The following is a 17,339-nucleotide window of genomic DNA, read 5'->3' on the forward strand; positions in this document are numbered from 1 at the left end:
AAAAATTTCTATCATTTTAAATATCAGTTGTTCAATCTCTAAAACTGCCTCGTGGGGAAAATTGTTTGCTGAAAGTTCATTGTAAAAACTATTCAAGGGATTTTGCGTTAAATGTTATATTATTTATAATCATATTTGGAGTTATAATCAAGAAATTAAAAATCAAGGTTGTGAGCAGTTTTAATTTTGTATGAGCATTTAAGTATATCTTAAGTTAAGTATATCTGTAAAATTATGTGTTTACCAAACAAATACAAATAAGGTATGATGCTGTAACACACACACACACACACACACACACACACACACACACACACACACACACACACACACACACACACACACATGCATGCATGAAGTATGTTTTTACACATCTGTATAGTTCTATATAAAAAAAGCTCATACCACCATGATTAGTTCATAGGATAGAAAAAAAAATGATACTTATTAATGATATAAAAAAAAAACTTTGGAAAAAGTATTATTTATCTTCCTTTCTATTTCTTGAATGTTGGCCAGCTCAAATCTTGTAATGATTTCATTGAATAATTTATATATACTTATTTTCTTCAGTAATTACCAGCTGATCATATTTTGATAATGAAAAATAAAGTTTTGTAATATATGTAATAAACTTATGTTAATTGTGGGATTTGAAACCAAAGGTACTGGATGAAAGATAAGATGTCAGATGAGGCCTACAGTAAAGGCAAGAGCTTAGTTTAAAAAATCACTGATGTGAATGTCTACCGAGGCATCCCAATGAGGCCTGGCTTATTACTATAAGATGTAAAAGCTAGAGAGTGAAAGATGACTACCGTTAAAGCCCATCAGGGCTAGGAACTGGGTAAGCGCCACAAGGTAGGTAGGTGTCTTCCCCTTCAGAGTTGGGATAGATGAAAGACAGGGACAATACTAATTTACCACTGGAGCATCAGTATGTCTGAACAACGATCTATTTAATAATAATTAGTTCCAGGTACTTGTTCATCTTTTGCAGATAAATAAATAAAGTAGATGCAGTAAAATCTTATAAAAATGGAAACAATTGAGAAATTTTCATATAAAGATGCGATGGTAAAAAAATTACATATTTACTACAGCTCATTAATATAAATTTCTAATTAAAATTAAATTTGAATATTCAAACAAATTTTAATACTCTGAACTTAAAATAATAATATAAATCAAACAAATATAATAAACAGATTATTAAATTAACCAATAAATTATCTTCATGTTCAAGTAGAAATTTTAATAGCATTAATGTGAAAAAATAAAAGTTGTATTGCTATTATGCATGTTCTATGAATTTTATTTTTCAACCACCAATAAAATTTTATTCTTCTATATAATGTATCAGATTGTTTATTTGATAGGATTTTTTAAACATTAAATATCTAGATTGTCCAATATTTATTTATATAAAGAAAAATTTATACATAAATTTTAATAATTGATAAAGATTATGATAGAAAAAATGTGTTTTCATAATTTTTGTTATACCTTTTTGTGATTAAAATTTTAAACTAAATATAATTTGTATATAAATGCATGTAGAAGTATCCAGAATTCTTAGAATTAATTTATACTGACCATTTCTATATTATGCGAAAAATTAACAATATTCTTAAATTTTTTTTGCAATTCATAATTGTAATAAACTGTACTGCGTAACGAATAACAATCATTGTTACATAACTTTTCCTTTATAAAACTACCATTAAACATTAAAAAGTAATTAAAAGTAAATGAAATGAATTATAATTAGATAATTATAATAGGAAAAAAATGTACATTACACCTGTATATATTTTTTTATAAAAAAATATAATCTTTTTTTAATAAATGTAGTTAGATTTACAAACCTATCCTTAGAAGAATATTCTTGAACCTACAAAATAATATTATCTGTTTTCGTCATGTGATAGGTTCTTAAGTATTAACTAATAGTATTTTCCTAAAGAAAAAACATGTTTGTTAATCAATTTGAAACATAATTTCTATTTTTTTTTTTTGCAATATATCAATTATATAAATTTTAAAAGGTAACCATACAAAAAAGAAAAAGATTCTTTCAGATGAAGGTCACTGGATAAGATATCAAAAAAATATTAGCAGTCATTGTTATCAATCTTTTATTCTAATCAATACATAATATTACATTAAATGTAAATTTTATCAGGAATGAGTAGGTATGCTATTCCATAGATAAAAAAAAAAAAAAACATTTGCCTGGTCATATTAAGGGAAACTATGGTAAAACGTTAGAGCAGCATTATAAAATAATTGAGGCAGTTAAAGGCCATATTAATAATTAAAAATATAAATATAAATTATAATTTCAAAACTTTTTAACATTTTAAAATAAAATGTTAATGTCATGTACACATTAATTGGACATGAAGAGATTTCAGATTTAATTAAAAAACCTTATATTATTATTTTAAAATTCATCTAAATTCATCTATTATTGTTCTCTAAAATAGATTTTTTAATTTTATTTTAATTAAATTTATGGAAAGTTTTTTTAAATAGAGTGATAATTTATTAAAAATGGTAATGGAAAAATTGTAAGAAAAGTAAGCTAAAATCTTATGTTGGATTATGTGAAATCACGTCTATTGTCCAGTTTGAAGGTTATTTTTATTTTTTTAAGAATATGTGAATATATATTTTTTTTAACAAAGGTATTGCATATACATTCATAGATAAAAAATTAAATAATCAGTTGAATTAAAAGGCAATAATTTTTTTTTTGGATTGCTTGTTCATTCAAAAAAAATTTGTTTTTCACATTAAACCAATTAGATTTGAATATTGAATAAATGACTAAATTTTTTTTCTTATAAAAAGTTACTACCCCTCTTAAAAGGATATAGACCAAAAATGCACAATGCATTAAAAAAGGTATAAGAAATAAAAACTGAATGAATAAATATAATCTGAAGCTTTAATTTACCAATCATGTTTGGCAAACATGACTCCCTCTATTACGTTTGGCGAATAAATCCTTTCCTTCTATTTTCATCCTACAATTTGAGCTAATAATATTGTATATAATAATTATTATTCTACCCTCACTAGCAAATCCTGGTCCGAGAATGTACTACTCCGCAAATCTGTATAATAATACATACTATGTAATTAATGGATATAAAACATATTAAACAATTGATTATAATGTAGAACTGAGAACTATTTATAAAACTAAAATTATATCTTAAATAAAAACATTTAATATTTATCTATATGAGTAAATATTAAATTATTTAATGTAATTATTATTGCAAAATTAATGGATTTTCATAAGTTCTAAATTCTTGCTTGTTCACATTTTTTTAATATTTAATTGCAAGATTTTAAAATTAAGTTAATTACATGTGTATAATTTATTATCAAAATAAAATAAATAAATATTCTGTTCCTTGTAATTATAGATCCCTTTGAAGTAATTAAAGTTATGAATTATGGTTTTTAATTTGTTAATTATTATCTTTTAAGTGTTATTATATGTTAATTGTTTACACTTTAATTTTCTACATATATGAACATGCATAAATCTTTTTTAATCACAAAATAAAAAAGTTTAATAAATTAGTATTCAAAATGTAATTAACCACTGAATACCATTAAAAAAGATTAATGATGTATATTCTTTATTAAACGATTCTCCTTCAGTATTAACATGTTCATTAGTATGTTTTATTAATTTTTTTTTTTTTTAATAAAAAAACCTTTGTTATTCTAGAACAGTCGTACTCCAACTTTTTAGATTTAAGTTGCTTCATTAAATATTATTAAAGCGCACAGCATCCTTAAACATGAATTGATGTAATTAAACAATTTTTTTTAAGTCATTGACTTCAATCAGTCATTTTTTCAATTTCAATCACTTCAAACAACTCCATTCAGTCATGAAATTCAATTTTCATTCCTTTCTGTTCTGTGCTGCTTATTTAATCTCAACAAACAAACAACATCCTCTGGTATCTGTATCATTAATCTTTGTCTTCCTCAACTGACTACTCACATACCTCTGTTAAAAAAAAAAAAACTAATTATGTCTTAATTTAAGACCTAAGAACCACCAATCTAGTCTATTTTCTATACAAAGTTCTACCTTAAATTTTTATCTTATTTAAATTATGACCCTCTCTTCATTTTATATTTCATCAACTGAAATTATTTTCAAGATCCTCTTTGGATTTTTCTATTCTCAATGGTTTTCAAATCTAATTTCTCTTCTAGCAATAAGCTCATATTGTTCATAAATCTTACTAACTCATTTTTGGTTTCTACCAGAATGACAGTGTCATTGATAAATTTTAATTCTTGTGTGCAAGACATTTTGCAAGAGTAGAAATCTAGAAGGAAGAAGTGGTGTAACTTTTGTGAAATACATTATATTTACATAAATACTAATATATCTACTGCTTAAAAACTCAAGTTTATAAAATCAGATTCAAATTTATTCTTCATAAACTTTTAAAAGATTTGAAGATAGTCAGGGTGCATGTTTAAGAAAAAAATTGTAAATTATGTGCTATGACCCAATGACTGTAGGTGACCTGTCATAAGAAACAACATACTTGTGAAAATGGCATAGATACTCTCAAGTACCCCTATGCATTGTATGCTGATCTTACTTGGGAGAATGAGAAAAGTCGTAATTTGCAAGTTATAATTTGCAACATATTCAAAGTTATCAGAATTATATTAAAATTCACTATTCAGCCCTACAAGTAATATAACTCTGTTTATCACCACTGAAGATTGTATATCATCATTACTATGAACAAAACTAACTCTAACTGGTGTCTCATTGATTCAGATGCTATGAATAAATAAATACCAGTGAATAGTGCATAGCAATGAATATAACATGAAACCTTTCTGTCATGAAATGTTGTCAATAAATAACACCTGTATTTAGTAATGGAAATAACTATCACAGAAACACTTGACAACAATACATTAATAAATTTCAGCAAGATGTAACTAGTAAAAACATGTATGCCTAAAATCCTGTACACTTTGCATAATATTAATAACATACAATTCTTTTCCATAAAAAATCAAAAGCAAAGTTATATATTATTCCTCTACCAAATAAATTCAATTAATTCATGTAGAATTTTAAGTTAAAAAATAATTATTTAAGTATATTTTAAATGATTCCTCATATTTTCCTTAAATTTTACATGGAAGTTTATTAAAATACAAATCTCTAATTAAAATTGATTGCATTAACATTTATATATATCAAGTTTATGGTTGCTACATGCTAGAATTTATAATTTTGTTTTTTGTTGTAATACTGCATAACGGAGATCAGTTTCACATTTGTTTTTTTCTTAAAAAAAAAAAAACTCAAATTTCAAATTTGTTTTAATATTTCTTCCTGTTTAATTTTGTAGCCTAAGTTTTATTACAATTTTTAAATAGAAATTTATTGTTATTTATTTTGTTCTAGGATATCTGAGATTAAGCTTATGTGGATTTGCTCTAATGGCCTTATCATATGCAATTCATGCCATAAATCCCTTAGAAGTTGTAAAAAATAAGGTAATATATTTTAATATTATATTTTAGAAATAATGTTTTGTTAATATAAATATAAATATATATATATATAGTAAAATAAATAGTTATAGAAATGAGTACTGACTAAAATAGTAAGCCACATTCCTTCCTGAAAAATCTAAAATAGCATGAAAATAAAAAAAAGATTGAAGTAAAATATAAAATAACATGCCAGTTATTTAGAAAAATTTGATAAGACTCCTGTAAGATCTGTGAAATAACATTGGTTGCATAATTTTATTTTGATAAATAACAGTTATTCTTAGCATTACTGGTTAGTAAATTTTGCTGTTTGTGTCATTTAAAATTAATAATAAGTAAATAAAATATAAAATTATTCATAAATCTATTTTAAGTTATGAAGTAATTTTTTTTAATATAAATAAAATAGAAGTTAGGTAACTTTTATCGTATGAATAAAAATTATTTTATGTATGAACTATATAACTATGCTAAACTGTTATTGAAATAGATTGTTAAATGAGAAAGCATTCAAAAACCATTTATCAAAAATGTACTTAAAATTGATAAAACAGGGTGATAATGAAGATATTTAATAACACAATGCAACATTTTAAAACTTTTGGAACGATGTTTTATAACTTTAAGGGGGTCTTAAAAGTATTTTTCATGCTGATTTCAAATCTGATTTTTGTTTTTCAGTCACACATAAGGTTTTTATCCAAATCACTTTTGAAGTTTTTAAAGAAAAATCGCATTTTTTAAACAGGGAAAATTATTATTTTAGTTTGATTTAAAGAATATGTGTTTTGTAACCCTGTATAATATTACAACACATTGCATTAGAGTAGGCAATGGCATATACTCACTTAAAAAATGCTAACATAACAATTTAATTCCTCTTCTTCGCTGATTTCACTGCTTCAAGTTATTTCTGATGTGGGTTGAAAGTTCTCTTCCTTGATTGTCTCCCTTCACCAGTGCCATCTCTTTTTAGCATAAAACAGTTGTCAGCCATCATGTTTGCATTTCACCTTCCCTGGTATCTCTTTTCCATGTCCTTGATGTCTTGGTGGAAATGTTCTCCTTGTTCTTTACTGACATCGCCTAGGTTTGCAGGGAAAAAGTCAAAATGTGAGTGCAAGAAATGACGCTTCACATTCGTATTACATCCTAATTTCATGAAACTCTGCAACATACATTGTTTTAACCATGGTTTTGTATTTTGGTTGTTTGTTGTTGCCCAAAAAGTTGGTCACAACTTCTGTAAATGAAATCCAAGCCCTTTTTTTCCATTGGATTCACTGTACTTTCAAACAAATTGTCATTCATTAAATGTCTGATCTGTGGCCCCACAAAGATCCCTTCTTTAAGTTTCTCATAAGATACTTTCAAAAATATTGTTGTCATCTACTGGAAGCAGTCACCATCTTTTGGAAGGGCTTTAGTAAACTGTTTCATTAATCTGAGCCTGATGTGCAGAGGAGGTAAAATAGTATCTTGCTTGGATGAACAAGTGATACATTTTTTATATTCTGTGAACCGGGTTGGAGGGTTTTTGTTTTGGGCAAGTCTGTTACCTTCCAATGCTTGTCTCTAGCTAGGCTGTCCCATTCACAAATAAAACACAGAATTTTTGTGTAGCTGGATTGTTGACCAAGTAGCATACCAACTACTTTTAAATCCCCACAAATTGTCCAAGAATGTTTTTCATAGTTCACGTATTTCAGCAGAACTTTGAGATTTTCATATGTCTTCTTGAGATGTACTGAATGTGCAATGGGTATTGAGCCAAACAAATATCCATTACGTAAAAGTACATCTTTGAAGCTACATTTTGACGAGTCTATAAATAACCTCCACTGACTTGGATTATAAGTGACGTTAAGGAAATTCAATAAACCCTCAATATCGAACAAAAAATCAGTCTTCTTCTTTAAAGAATTTTATTAATTCCTTCTCTCTAGTTGTATACCAATAGAACTAAAGTATGGGTAGTAGAAGATTTATTCTTTCAGTCTTGACCCAAGCAAATGGGCAACATCTTTTGTCAGATTCAAGTCAAGATTTAAATCATTAAGTTCATTTTGACTGAATAATTTTGGTGCAGAATCTTCTTCCGGCTTGTAATCATCAGCCTTATCACATTCATTTTCTGAGCTGCTCTCCTGTGGCACATCTTCAAGAATGGGAGGTGGAACTACGAGAGGGAACAATTCACTATGCGTAAGTGGTTATAGGGCTGAAGGAAATTTCAGATATTTTATATCCTTCTTACTTTTTGCATTATGACCTTAAACATTAACCATACAATAATAACAATCGTTAATATGATTTTGTGACTCCCTCCAAACCATTGGGATTGCAACAGGCATTGATTTTTTCGCACCATTTTTTCAGACTTAGTCCCTCAACAAATGTACATGTGATAAATGATTCTTGATTATCAAATGTGCCATGTGATAAAGGTATGCTACCTTTATCACCAGGCCTTATGTTGAAGTATGCGTAATAGACATTTCTCACGAAACTATTATGTCCTGTCTTTGCGTAGCAATTACATAGCTACCACAAATATTACAGAACACGTTTGCGTTATTCAAACACTTACAGGAACTCATTTCTAAAGAAACTATATAAACTACATATGATAGCACAAATATAACCTCACAGCACTACAGCATATCAACAATGAACTACGTTTCCTTCCTAACAGCCAGCCGGGTGTAACAAGTGTAATCCCTCTAATCAAAATAAAATTTCCCTCCCACCCAGTAAAAGGTCCCTTTGTGGAACTTATGTTTAAATAAAAAATGAGTTCACTTGATTTGCAAAGAATCTGTTCATAATAGAAAAAACTAATTAGTTCTGAAATCAGCACAAACAAATATTTTAGGAACATGTAAAATTACAGAAACATAGAAAATCATGTTGCATAGTGTAATTAACAAATAAATAAAAATTAGAAAACACAAAATGAATCAAATATTTGTATTACTATACATACATTTATCAAATAAAATTTATAATTTCTTTTTGTAAAGTAACTTGATTGCCAAATTCATTTAATCATAATTTACTTTGGGTTCAATTAACCACACATCTCAGGAATGACGGCCTGAGTCTGTACAAGATACACCTCATTTGGATGTCTTACGTATCATCTTCATCTCATTGGACCATGGGTGGTTGAACAGATTGAAATATACGGATAATAAAAAAATGTAGCTAAGATCACTATTGAAAATATCAAAAATATGTATCTTCTTGATTAAAGAAAAATAACATTTGGCTAGAAGTACAGTTGAGAATTATGATTATAGTTAGTTAAAAAATTGCTTTGTTTAAATGTCAGTCCTGAATAATTTTTGATTAATAAGGACATTTTTATGAAGATAATATTATAAAATTTAACTTTTATAAAATAAATAAATAGTTACGTTTAACTAATTCAGCAATCTACTTCACTAATTACATCCATTTATGAGCAACAAGTGCATTTTATGAAGCTGCAATAAAATTTTATTTGAGTTATATGTATATAATTATACATGTAATATTCCAGTGTAGACTGAATTTTTAAACAATTATTCTCAGTCTTCTTTATCCAAAGTGCTCAAAAGATTAAAAAGGTAGCACTGATTGTTTATTTTATTCTGTGTACATTGCAATCTGTTCAACTAGTGAACAATAAGCAACTGCCCAAATATGCTATGCTATGTTAATGTTGCTGTGTTATGGCCCAATGAGACTAAGATAATATGTATGATACGCAAATGAGGTGTATCTGGCACAAACTCAGGTCGACCAATCCCAAGATGTTTGTGTAATTGAACACAAAGTAAACTGTAATTAAATGAATTTGGTACAATGCAAAACTATTATATCAGTGTCGTGTGTTTCACATACATGCTAGTAAAATATATACTTGAATATCTTGATCGATTGTTTTAATTAAAAAATAATGGAATATTTTGTATTTTGAGATAATGCTGTCTCATAGCAATTTATAATTTCAGTTTAGTTCAACAATTAATCTTGTCTAGTTGCGGGAATAAAAATTCTTGAGAAATTGGTCATTACCCTATCAACAATTACATTTTTGGTCAAATGGAATTTAAATCCTATTAAAAGTAATTATACATTTCACTTGATCTGTACTTTTTTTTTTAACTTTTAAACACAACATGGAGCGACCGCCTAGAAGACATTGCCTCAGTCGCACCCATGTGTCGTGGTGTCGAAGTGCCCCCTTTCTTTGGACTCTTCCTTATCACCCATCAGGATCCCTCCTGGATCACAAGAGTAACCCAACAGTCCCTTCTGGATTGCCAAGATGCCCTTCCTCAGGAGGGCTACCTTTGTCGGTCCTATCCTACTCAGGGTTTGAGTATGCACCTCACGCATACCCCTCCCATCAAGCGTGCCCACCCTGCATACCACAAGAGTCCTTAATGCCTCATCAGAAGCGTTCCGACCACTTGATCTGTACCTTTTTTTTAACCTCCAGGACTACCGAGGATGAATTGAATGACAATTTTTGTAGCATGTGAAAATGCCATGTTTGACCAGGATTCGAACCCGAGACCTCCAGATGAAAGGCCAAGACACTACCACTCGTGCCACGGAGGCTGGCAACTTGATCTGTACCTGGCATTAACCAACATAACAACATGTATTGTTTAGTATTATGTAACAGCTAATCATAAAATAATAGATTATCTTAAGATGCATTTATTTATATTGATATTTTTAATTTTGTGGTAATTATTGACTGAATTTATTGTTGCAGTTAATGAAAATGGAAGAAGGTTCATTTGCTTTTAGTATATGGAAGAAGCCACCTGTTAAAGTTTATGTTGGGGTGTTTCTCTTCAACATAACTAACAGTGAAAGGTTTTTATCTGGACAGGATAAAAAAATAAAAGTCACTGAAATTGGCCCGTATGTTTATAGGTATGTTATTTTTTTCTAACTATTATCAGTGTTTTTAATTATTCTTCTCTTTCCGTTTGTTTTCATCATAATTTGCTTATACTTGATTTGAAATTAACTAAGAATTTTTATTATTGCTATTAATTATTAAGGAATACATTAGCCTGTTGCTTTACCTACATGTCAGTATTCCTTATGATTGTGACATATAAACATCTGAGATACAAGCATCAATAATCAAATATGCTTTTTATGAGAGTAGTGATGTTTACTATACAGCCAGTCCCTATGCTAAATAAAATATATGGAGCAATATATTTGGCTAAATAAAGAAGGTAGCAGGAAACCGCTTCATTCCTCACTTAACTTAATAAGTCTGGCATGGGATATTTGTTATCCCTGTGGAAATAGGTATGTCGATTTTGTGAGTGGCATTGTCTCTTGTCAGATCACTACCACTATGGTTATGGCACCTAACAATATAAATTAGTCATAAAAAATTAGCTGCTACATAGAAACTTAGATAGTGGTCTGACTACTATGTGTATTACTGCAGTTATAGTGGTATCTAACCATTACAAAATAACATATAATTGTAAATACTTATACCTTAAAGAGTTCTGGTACCTCCTGTTCTGCCAATGTTAAAATCACAAACTTTGTTTCTTTTCCTTAGAAAATACTTAATATAATTGTATAAGCTAATAATGTAGCACTGGATTGTAATTGCAATGAGTGCAACCATGAGTAGAATGTAATTTTTAATGTCAAACTTTTACTAGAAGACTAAATAATTTACTTAATTTTTTTTTTTTTATTCTACTTTAAGATAGTAAAATACTAAATGAATTTAGTGCAGGCATATTTATTTTTAATATTTATTAGAAAATATACTTTTTATAACTTTATTTATATGTCATCATAGAGGGGACTGTTATGATACGACAAAAAAATTTTAACTGGCATATTATTCAAGCTACAATTTACAACTTCTCTACTTACATAACTTAATAAATCTACTGAATCACGCTATCTTTACATCTACCTCTACTGATTTCTTCTTCTTTTGAATTTCTATTTCGTATTATTGTTTTATTCAAAATTCTCTTCATCTATTCCTTCATTATCCATTTCAGTATGGCTTAATAGTATAATATTTATTGTACATAGATTACTAAATCTGTGTGGTTTAATTCATTTTCTTGATAATTTGTACATAAATCAAAACAGGCCAAATAATTTATAAGTATGTTTATGTCAAGTAACCCACCGGGTTGGTCTAGTGGTGAACATATCTTCCCAAATCAGCTGATTTGGAAGTTGAGAGTTCGAACGTTCAAGTCCCGTCAGTTATTTTTATACGAATTTGAATACTAGATCGTGGATACCAGTGTTCTTTGGTGGTTGGGTTTCAATTAACCGCACATCTCAGTAATGGTCGAACTGAGACTGTACAAGACTACACTTCATTTACACTCATACATCATCCTCTGAAGTATTATCTAAACGGTAATTACTGGAGGCTAAACAGGAAAAAGAAAGTTTATGATAGATGCTATAATAATAACAGTTTTAGGCAACTATATGAGACATAAGTCTCTCTTGAAAAACAAAACAATAATCAACATGAAAAATAACTAGCATCCCATTCTAAGTTTTTGGAGAGAAAATTATGAATAAACCAGCTTATATTCCCTTTCTTACCTTGATGAATGTGTTATTGCATATTAGTATTTCCAGCTAACAAAAAAAAAAAAATAGTTGAGATTCAGCTCTACAAATGATATTTTCTTTATATTTATCACAGGGACTGACTGGTTGTGTAATTAAATCATTACTCTCAGAGAAAGGGACTTGAATTGGTATCTCTTTTACCTCAGGATCTTTCCTTGTGGTATAGCCATAAGTAAGACTAAGGTAGATAGTGTAAAATAACAAGTTAATTTACCACTTTTTTGTAAAATAAAACTTACTGTGTCTTAACTTATTATAGGTAGGATAACTAGTATGGAGTATGATCAAAATATGGGTACAACAGTTATTCACCAAATTCATATATATAATAACATAATAATACAATACATAACTAACCTAATTTTATTTTGAAAAGGAATTAATCAAATTAACAGGGTGAATTATAAATTAAAAATGTTTTCAATGATCTTTAAAACAATTTTTCATTTACTATATTTTATTCTGCTTGGCTTCATTGAATCAAATGACTGATTATTATGAATCAATAAATCAGTTAATTAGAAAGTTTTCTTGTATATTAGTTTAATCCCTGCTAGTGTGATAAGCTTTCTTTAAAATAACTTTATACTGTTATACATTATACTGTTCAGTAAGAATATTATTACAGTTAAGATATACAACATTAATGCATTGACTGCACCCTAGCACCAAAACATAATTATTTATCAAATTAATTTTTTCACTTGCTGTTTTATTTTTTCTTCCATAACCAGTACGTTTGTAGAGATCTATGCTTTTAAATTAAAAACAGTTAAAATCTTATGGAGAGAGATATATATGTATACTTGCCATTTCAGTCAGACATTAGAATCTCGTAGCAGGTGTAATTCAACATTATACTTAAGCTTATAAGAAAGGGTCTAATTATCCTTCCCTTATCAATTTTAATAAATTTTGATACTATCTACAAAAAATCTTTCCACCAATTTATCTAAAATAAAAGATTCCTTTTATAGAAACAGTTATTACTACTGATTAATTTGTAAATATGTGCTCAAATAATTAATGCCTTTTGAATTGTGGATTATTTTGTAGCTATTCTTTTACATTTCATAATGTCATGTATTTATCTTAACACTATTTCATGTGTTTATATTTAAAATAACCTATGTGGAGATAAATCATATCTATTTTCTATTTCATAATTAATTGTTTATTTGTGAAACTGCTCTGATCAAGACTTAACCTTGGTTTCCTTCGATCCATCCAAGCAAATGCTATAGCAGTTCCTTTTTTTATTCATTAAGTAGCTAGCATACCTACTCACTCCTGATGTGATCTATATAATGTAATATCATGTACTGATCAGAATGGAGATTATTTACTTGATTTATTTATCTACATATAAATGACAAATAGGGATTTTACAAAACACTTTTAGGAACATCCACAAAGACAGTTATACAATAACAAAAATCTAATTATATGATGACATTAGAGAAATCTGTAATTTTTTAACAATGACAGATGATAAATATACCTTACCATAATTTTTATTTTAAATTACATTCTTAATTTAATCCCACAACCACTTTCAGATGAAGCAAAGATTTCTGCAAAAGTATTAAACGTGAAGAAAAAACAGCAAATGCAAAAAATTAATTTTAAAAATAAAATAATAATTAATAATATTAATAATTATATCTTCATACATATTGTATTAAGCATTACTGGATTTTAAAAATAGAAATAATAACTAGTTTAATTAAGTGTTTAAATGAAAGAAGGTTATTAGCAGAGTTCCAACAAATTTGGAAATCGCTACTGCACCTAGTCATGTTTATATATATATATATATATATATATATATGTACGTATGTATGTATGGGTAAGATTTTTTTTGTCCGCTCTACAGGATGCTTAACCAATTTTGATGAAACTTGGTGGGGTGAAGTAATCCTATTGTGATAGAACCCTATTGATTTTCAAGCAGTATGGTTCACAGTAACCAGAATTAGAGCCAAAAAATGGGGTTTATGGGTATATTTTCAGTTTTTTTTTGTTCTAGTATTATGTACTATTAAATCATGCACTTAAACTAATTTTTTCGTGAGAACTATAGCTCCATTTGTATTATATATATATATATGCAAAAAATATTAAGGATATAATAAAAATAATTTAAAAATATATTGTATAATATACATTATTTTTAAAATTATAACAACAATGATATAGAGAAAAAACAAAAAATAATTAGCTTAATACTTATATTTAAAATGAAAAAAAAGCAGTAAAAAATATTTTATAAAAAGCTTTAGTAAAATAAAATGGTATCTGCTGTGACCTAGTGTACTGATTTATACTTAAATGGAGTAGTTCCTTTTTTTGACCTTGTTGAGAATTTAATTCAAGAATGACTCAACCAGTCTTCATCAAATTTTTACATGCACAACTTCAAATACATTATTACAACATATCTAAATTTTAATGAAATTGATCTTCATGTTTTTGAGATTTTTAGAAAGACATTTTATATATATATATATATATATATATATATATATTTCTTAAACAAACTGCTGAAACACACAATTAAAAAAACTAGTTTAACTGTTGTAGTTTAGTTTTATAATAATCCAAATTATGATCTGATATGAAGAAAAGAGAATGGTGTCCAAAAACATCAGTTTTGAAGTTTTAGTTGTTTTGGACATATAACATAACATGAAATAAACACCAAAAGCATTGTTATTTTTAAAAATCATTACAGCAGTGCAATATCCTTTCTTTCTTAACTAAAACCAGAATACCACTCTTTTGAAGCACTTACTGCGACAGTTTTCTTAAATTTTGTTTGTTGAAATTATGCCTGTTTTGTTCTGCTTAATCAGGAGTTGTTTAGCACTTTTTATTTAGTGTCATTTAATAGTTGTACACTATTCTCATTTTCATCTCAAAATTAGGATAGGACAGAAGTATACTCCAAACATAATAATTCTGGCTTTCTCAAATTCTAGCAAGACTTCATCTAAATAATTCAAAGTTGTCTAGTGAGTCTAGAAGTTGGAGTATCCTCTTAGTATTTAATAACTGTTTTTTTCTGTTAATAAATATTTTATAATCGCTGCTGTTCTAGTTTTTATTTCATTTCACTTTTTGCAGTCTTCTATCATGTAATTGTAATTAGTAATTGTAATTCTTCTTTAATTTCAATACTATTACATTGGCCTATTGTTTTATATTATCCTTATTACTTTTGTATTCTTAGATATGTTTATTTTATTATCAACCATAACATTCTAATTCATAACTGGTTGGTAATATTTTTAATTATTATTTAACAATGTAAATTTTTTTGTGTAAATGAACAATTAAATACTGTGACAAGAAATACAAAGAAAAAAATGCATGAAAATTATCAGTAATAAAAAAATCCCAATTGAACATTAAAAGTTAATACTACATCTACAATTTTATATATGAATAGATTTTAAGGTTAATTTTTTAGGAAAATAATTCATCAACTGGTAAATTTGTATCAGTGGTATGTTGGGATATTTAATTATATGTTTAATGTATATTATTCTTTTGTATTTTAATTTCTTGTTTATTTATGTGCTACATTTTTTCTGTTACAGTGAGATGTTAGAAAATACAAACATAATGTTTAATAGCAATAACACTTTGTCATTCATGCCCTACAGAACTTTAGCATTTGAACCAGAACTTTCAGTGGGTGATCCAACAGTTGATCTGGTCAATGTTATTAATATTCCTTTAGTGGTACGTTTTTAATCAATAATTAACAGTATTTTATATATATATGTATATATTGTTTTTTATAGTATTGTTTTATAGGTTGAATTGTTTTACAACTGATAATTTTGTAACAAGTAAGGGAATTCTATTTAAAAATCAAAGAATATAAAGTTCAGATATAGTTAAAGCCATAATTAAACTAGGTATTACAGATCACCAAATTGGAATTACATTGACTGCACTTTGAATTTGTTTAGAATAAATTGATTCAGTTTTTCTAGAATAAAAGTGGGACACTGATTGCTTTTTTTATTAATGAATTTAAGAACTGATACTGTAGAAGAAAATGAAAGGTCTCTATGTTCTAGAATTGGTATTATTATAGAATTATATAAATAAATGATTTATTACATTAGGTCATGACTTATTATTTTATAAGTTTTAATTTATATAATTAAAACTGATATTTTGGGTTACAGACAGAATGGTTAAGTAACACCCCTCCAAGGTTCTGTAATAAAATACAGAGTATTTAAAAGAACTCTTTGGTTTGAAGTATTATTTAAACAGAATTATATTAAAAGTATTACTTACATGAGTATATATTTTGAAAGGGTAAATTCTGAATTTTTTTTGTGTTTAATACACTTCGATATAGCACCATTCATTGCTCTGCACATGCCCAGATGGTAATCCAGCTCTTCCCACATTCTTTCCAGCATGTCGAGTATAATGGATACTACTGCTACAACAGTCCTCTCCCGTAGGTGTTTGATGACACAGATTTTCTTTGAAAAACCAATGTTTTTCACATGCCCCCACAAAAAGAAATCTAGTGGGGTTATTTATGTCTGAGTTCCTTGATGGGGATGCGATCAACCCTCCTCTTCCAATTCACCTGTTTTGAAACCAAATGTTTAATGCAACACGAACTCAGTTACTGTAATGCGGTGGAGCACAGTCTAGCTGTTAGAAAATGAATCTTTTTCCTTCTTCAATATTGTCGATCTATGGAAAGATGTAAAGTTTGAGCATATCACAGAAAATACTCCCATTAATTGTGCTTTCTACAAAAATGTGGGCTCATAATATGATCATTCATCAGTCCACACCAAATTGACTTTGGGAGAGTCACAGTGATGTTGGATAATTTCATACCATGGCTCTGATCCCCAAATCCTGCAACTGTGTTGATTTACTGACCCACTAATGTGTGTTGCCTCATCTAAAAACATGACATTTTTCAGTTGTCCTCATTTTCATCAATGTTGTTAAACATTAAAAATGCATACTCTAATCTTTTCACTTTATCATTGGGTTTGATTTCATTAAAAAATTGTATCTTATTTGCATGTAGTCTCTTAAGCACCACTTTTTATACTACAGATTATAGATTTAGG

The 17,339-nt window shown here is 27.7% G+C and overlaps 1 protein-coding gene across 3 annotated transcripts in view; it reads left to right on the forward strand.

The window, feature by feature from the left end:
• Positions 1-17,339, forward strand: part of LOC142324281 (scavenger receptor class B member 1-like) — a 237,799-nt gene that overhangs the window by 208,393 nt on the left and 12,067 nt on the right. For all 3 annotated transcript variants that reach the window (XM_075365193.1, XM_075365192.1, XM_075365194.1), the window contains exons 3-5: positions 5,477-5,568; positions 10,340-10,503; positions 15,819-15,963. In XM_075365193.1, coding sequence (XP_075221308.1) covers positions 5,477-5,568; positions 10,340-10,503; positions 15,819-15,963 — 401 coding nt within the window. The remainder of the gene's footprint in view (positions 1-5,476; positions 5,569-10,339; positions 10,504-15,818; positions 15,964-17,339) is intronic.

This window comes from Lycorma delicatula, chromosome 4 (genome assembly GCF_047948215.1).
Source record: "Lycorma delicatula isolate Av1 chromosome 4, ASM4794821v1, whole genome shotgun sequence".
Classification (NCBI taxonomy): domain Eukaryota; kingdom Metazoa; phylum Arthropoda; class Insecta; order Hemiptera; family Fulgoridae; genus Lycorma; species Lycorma delicatula.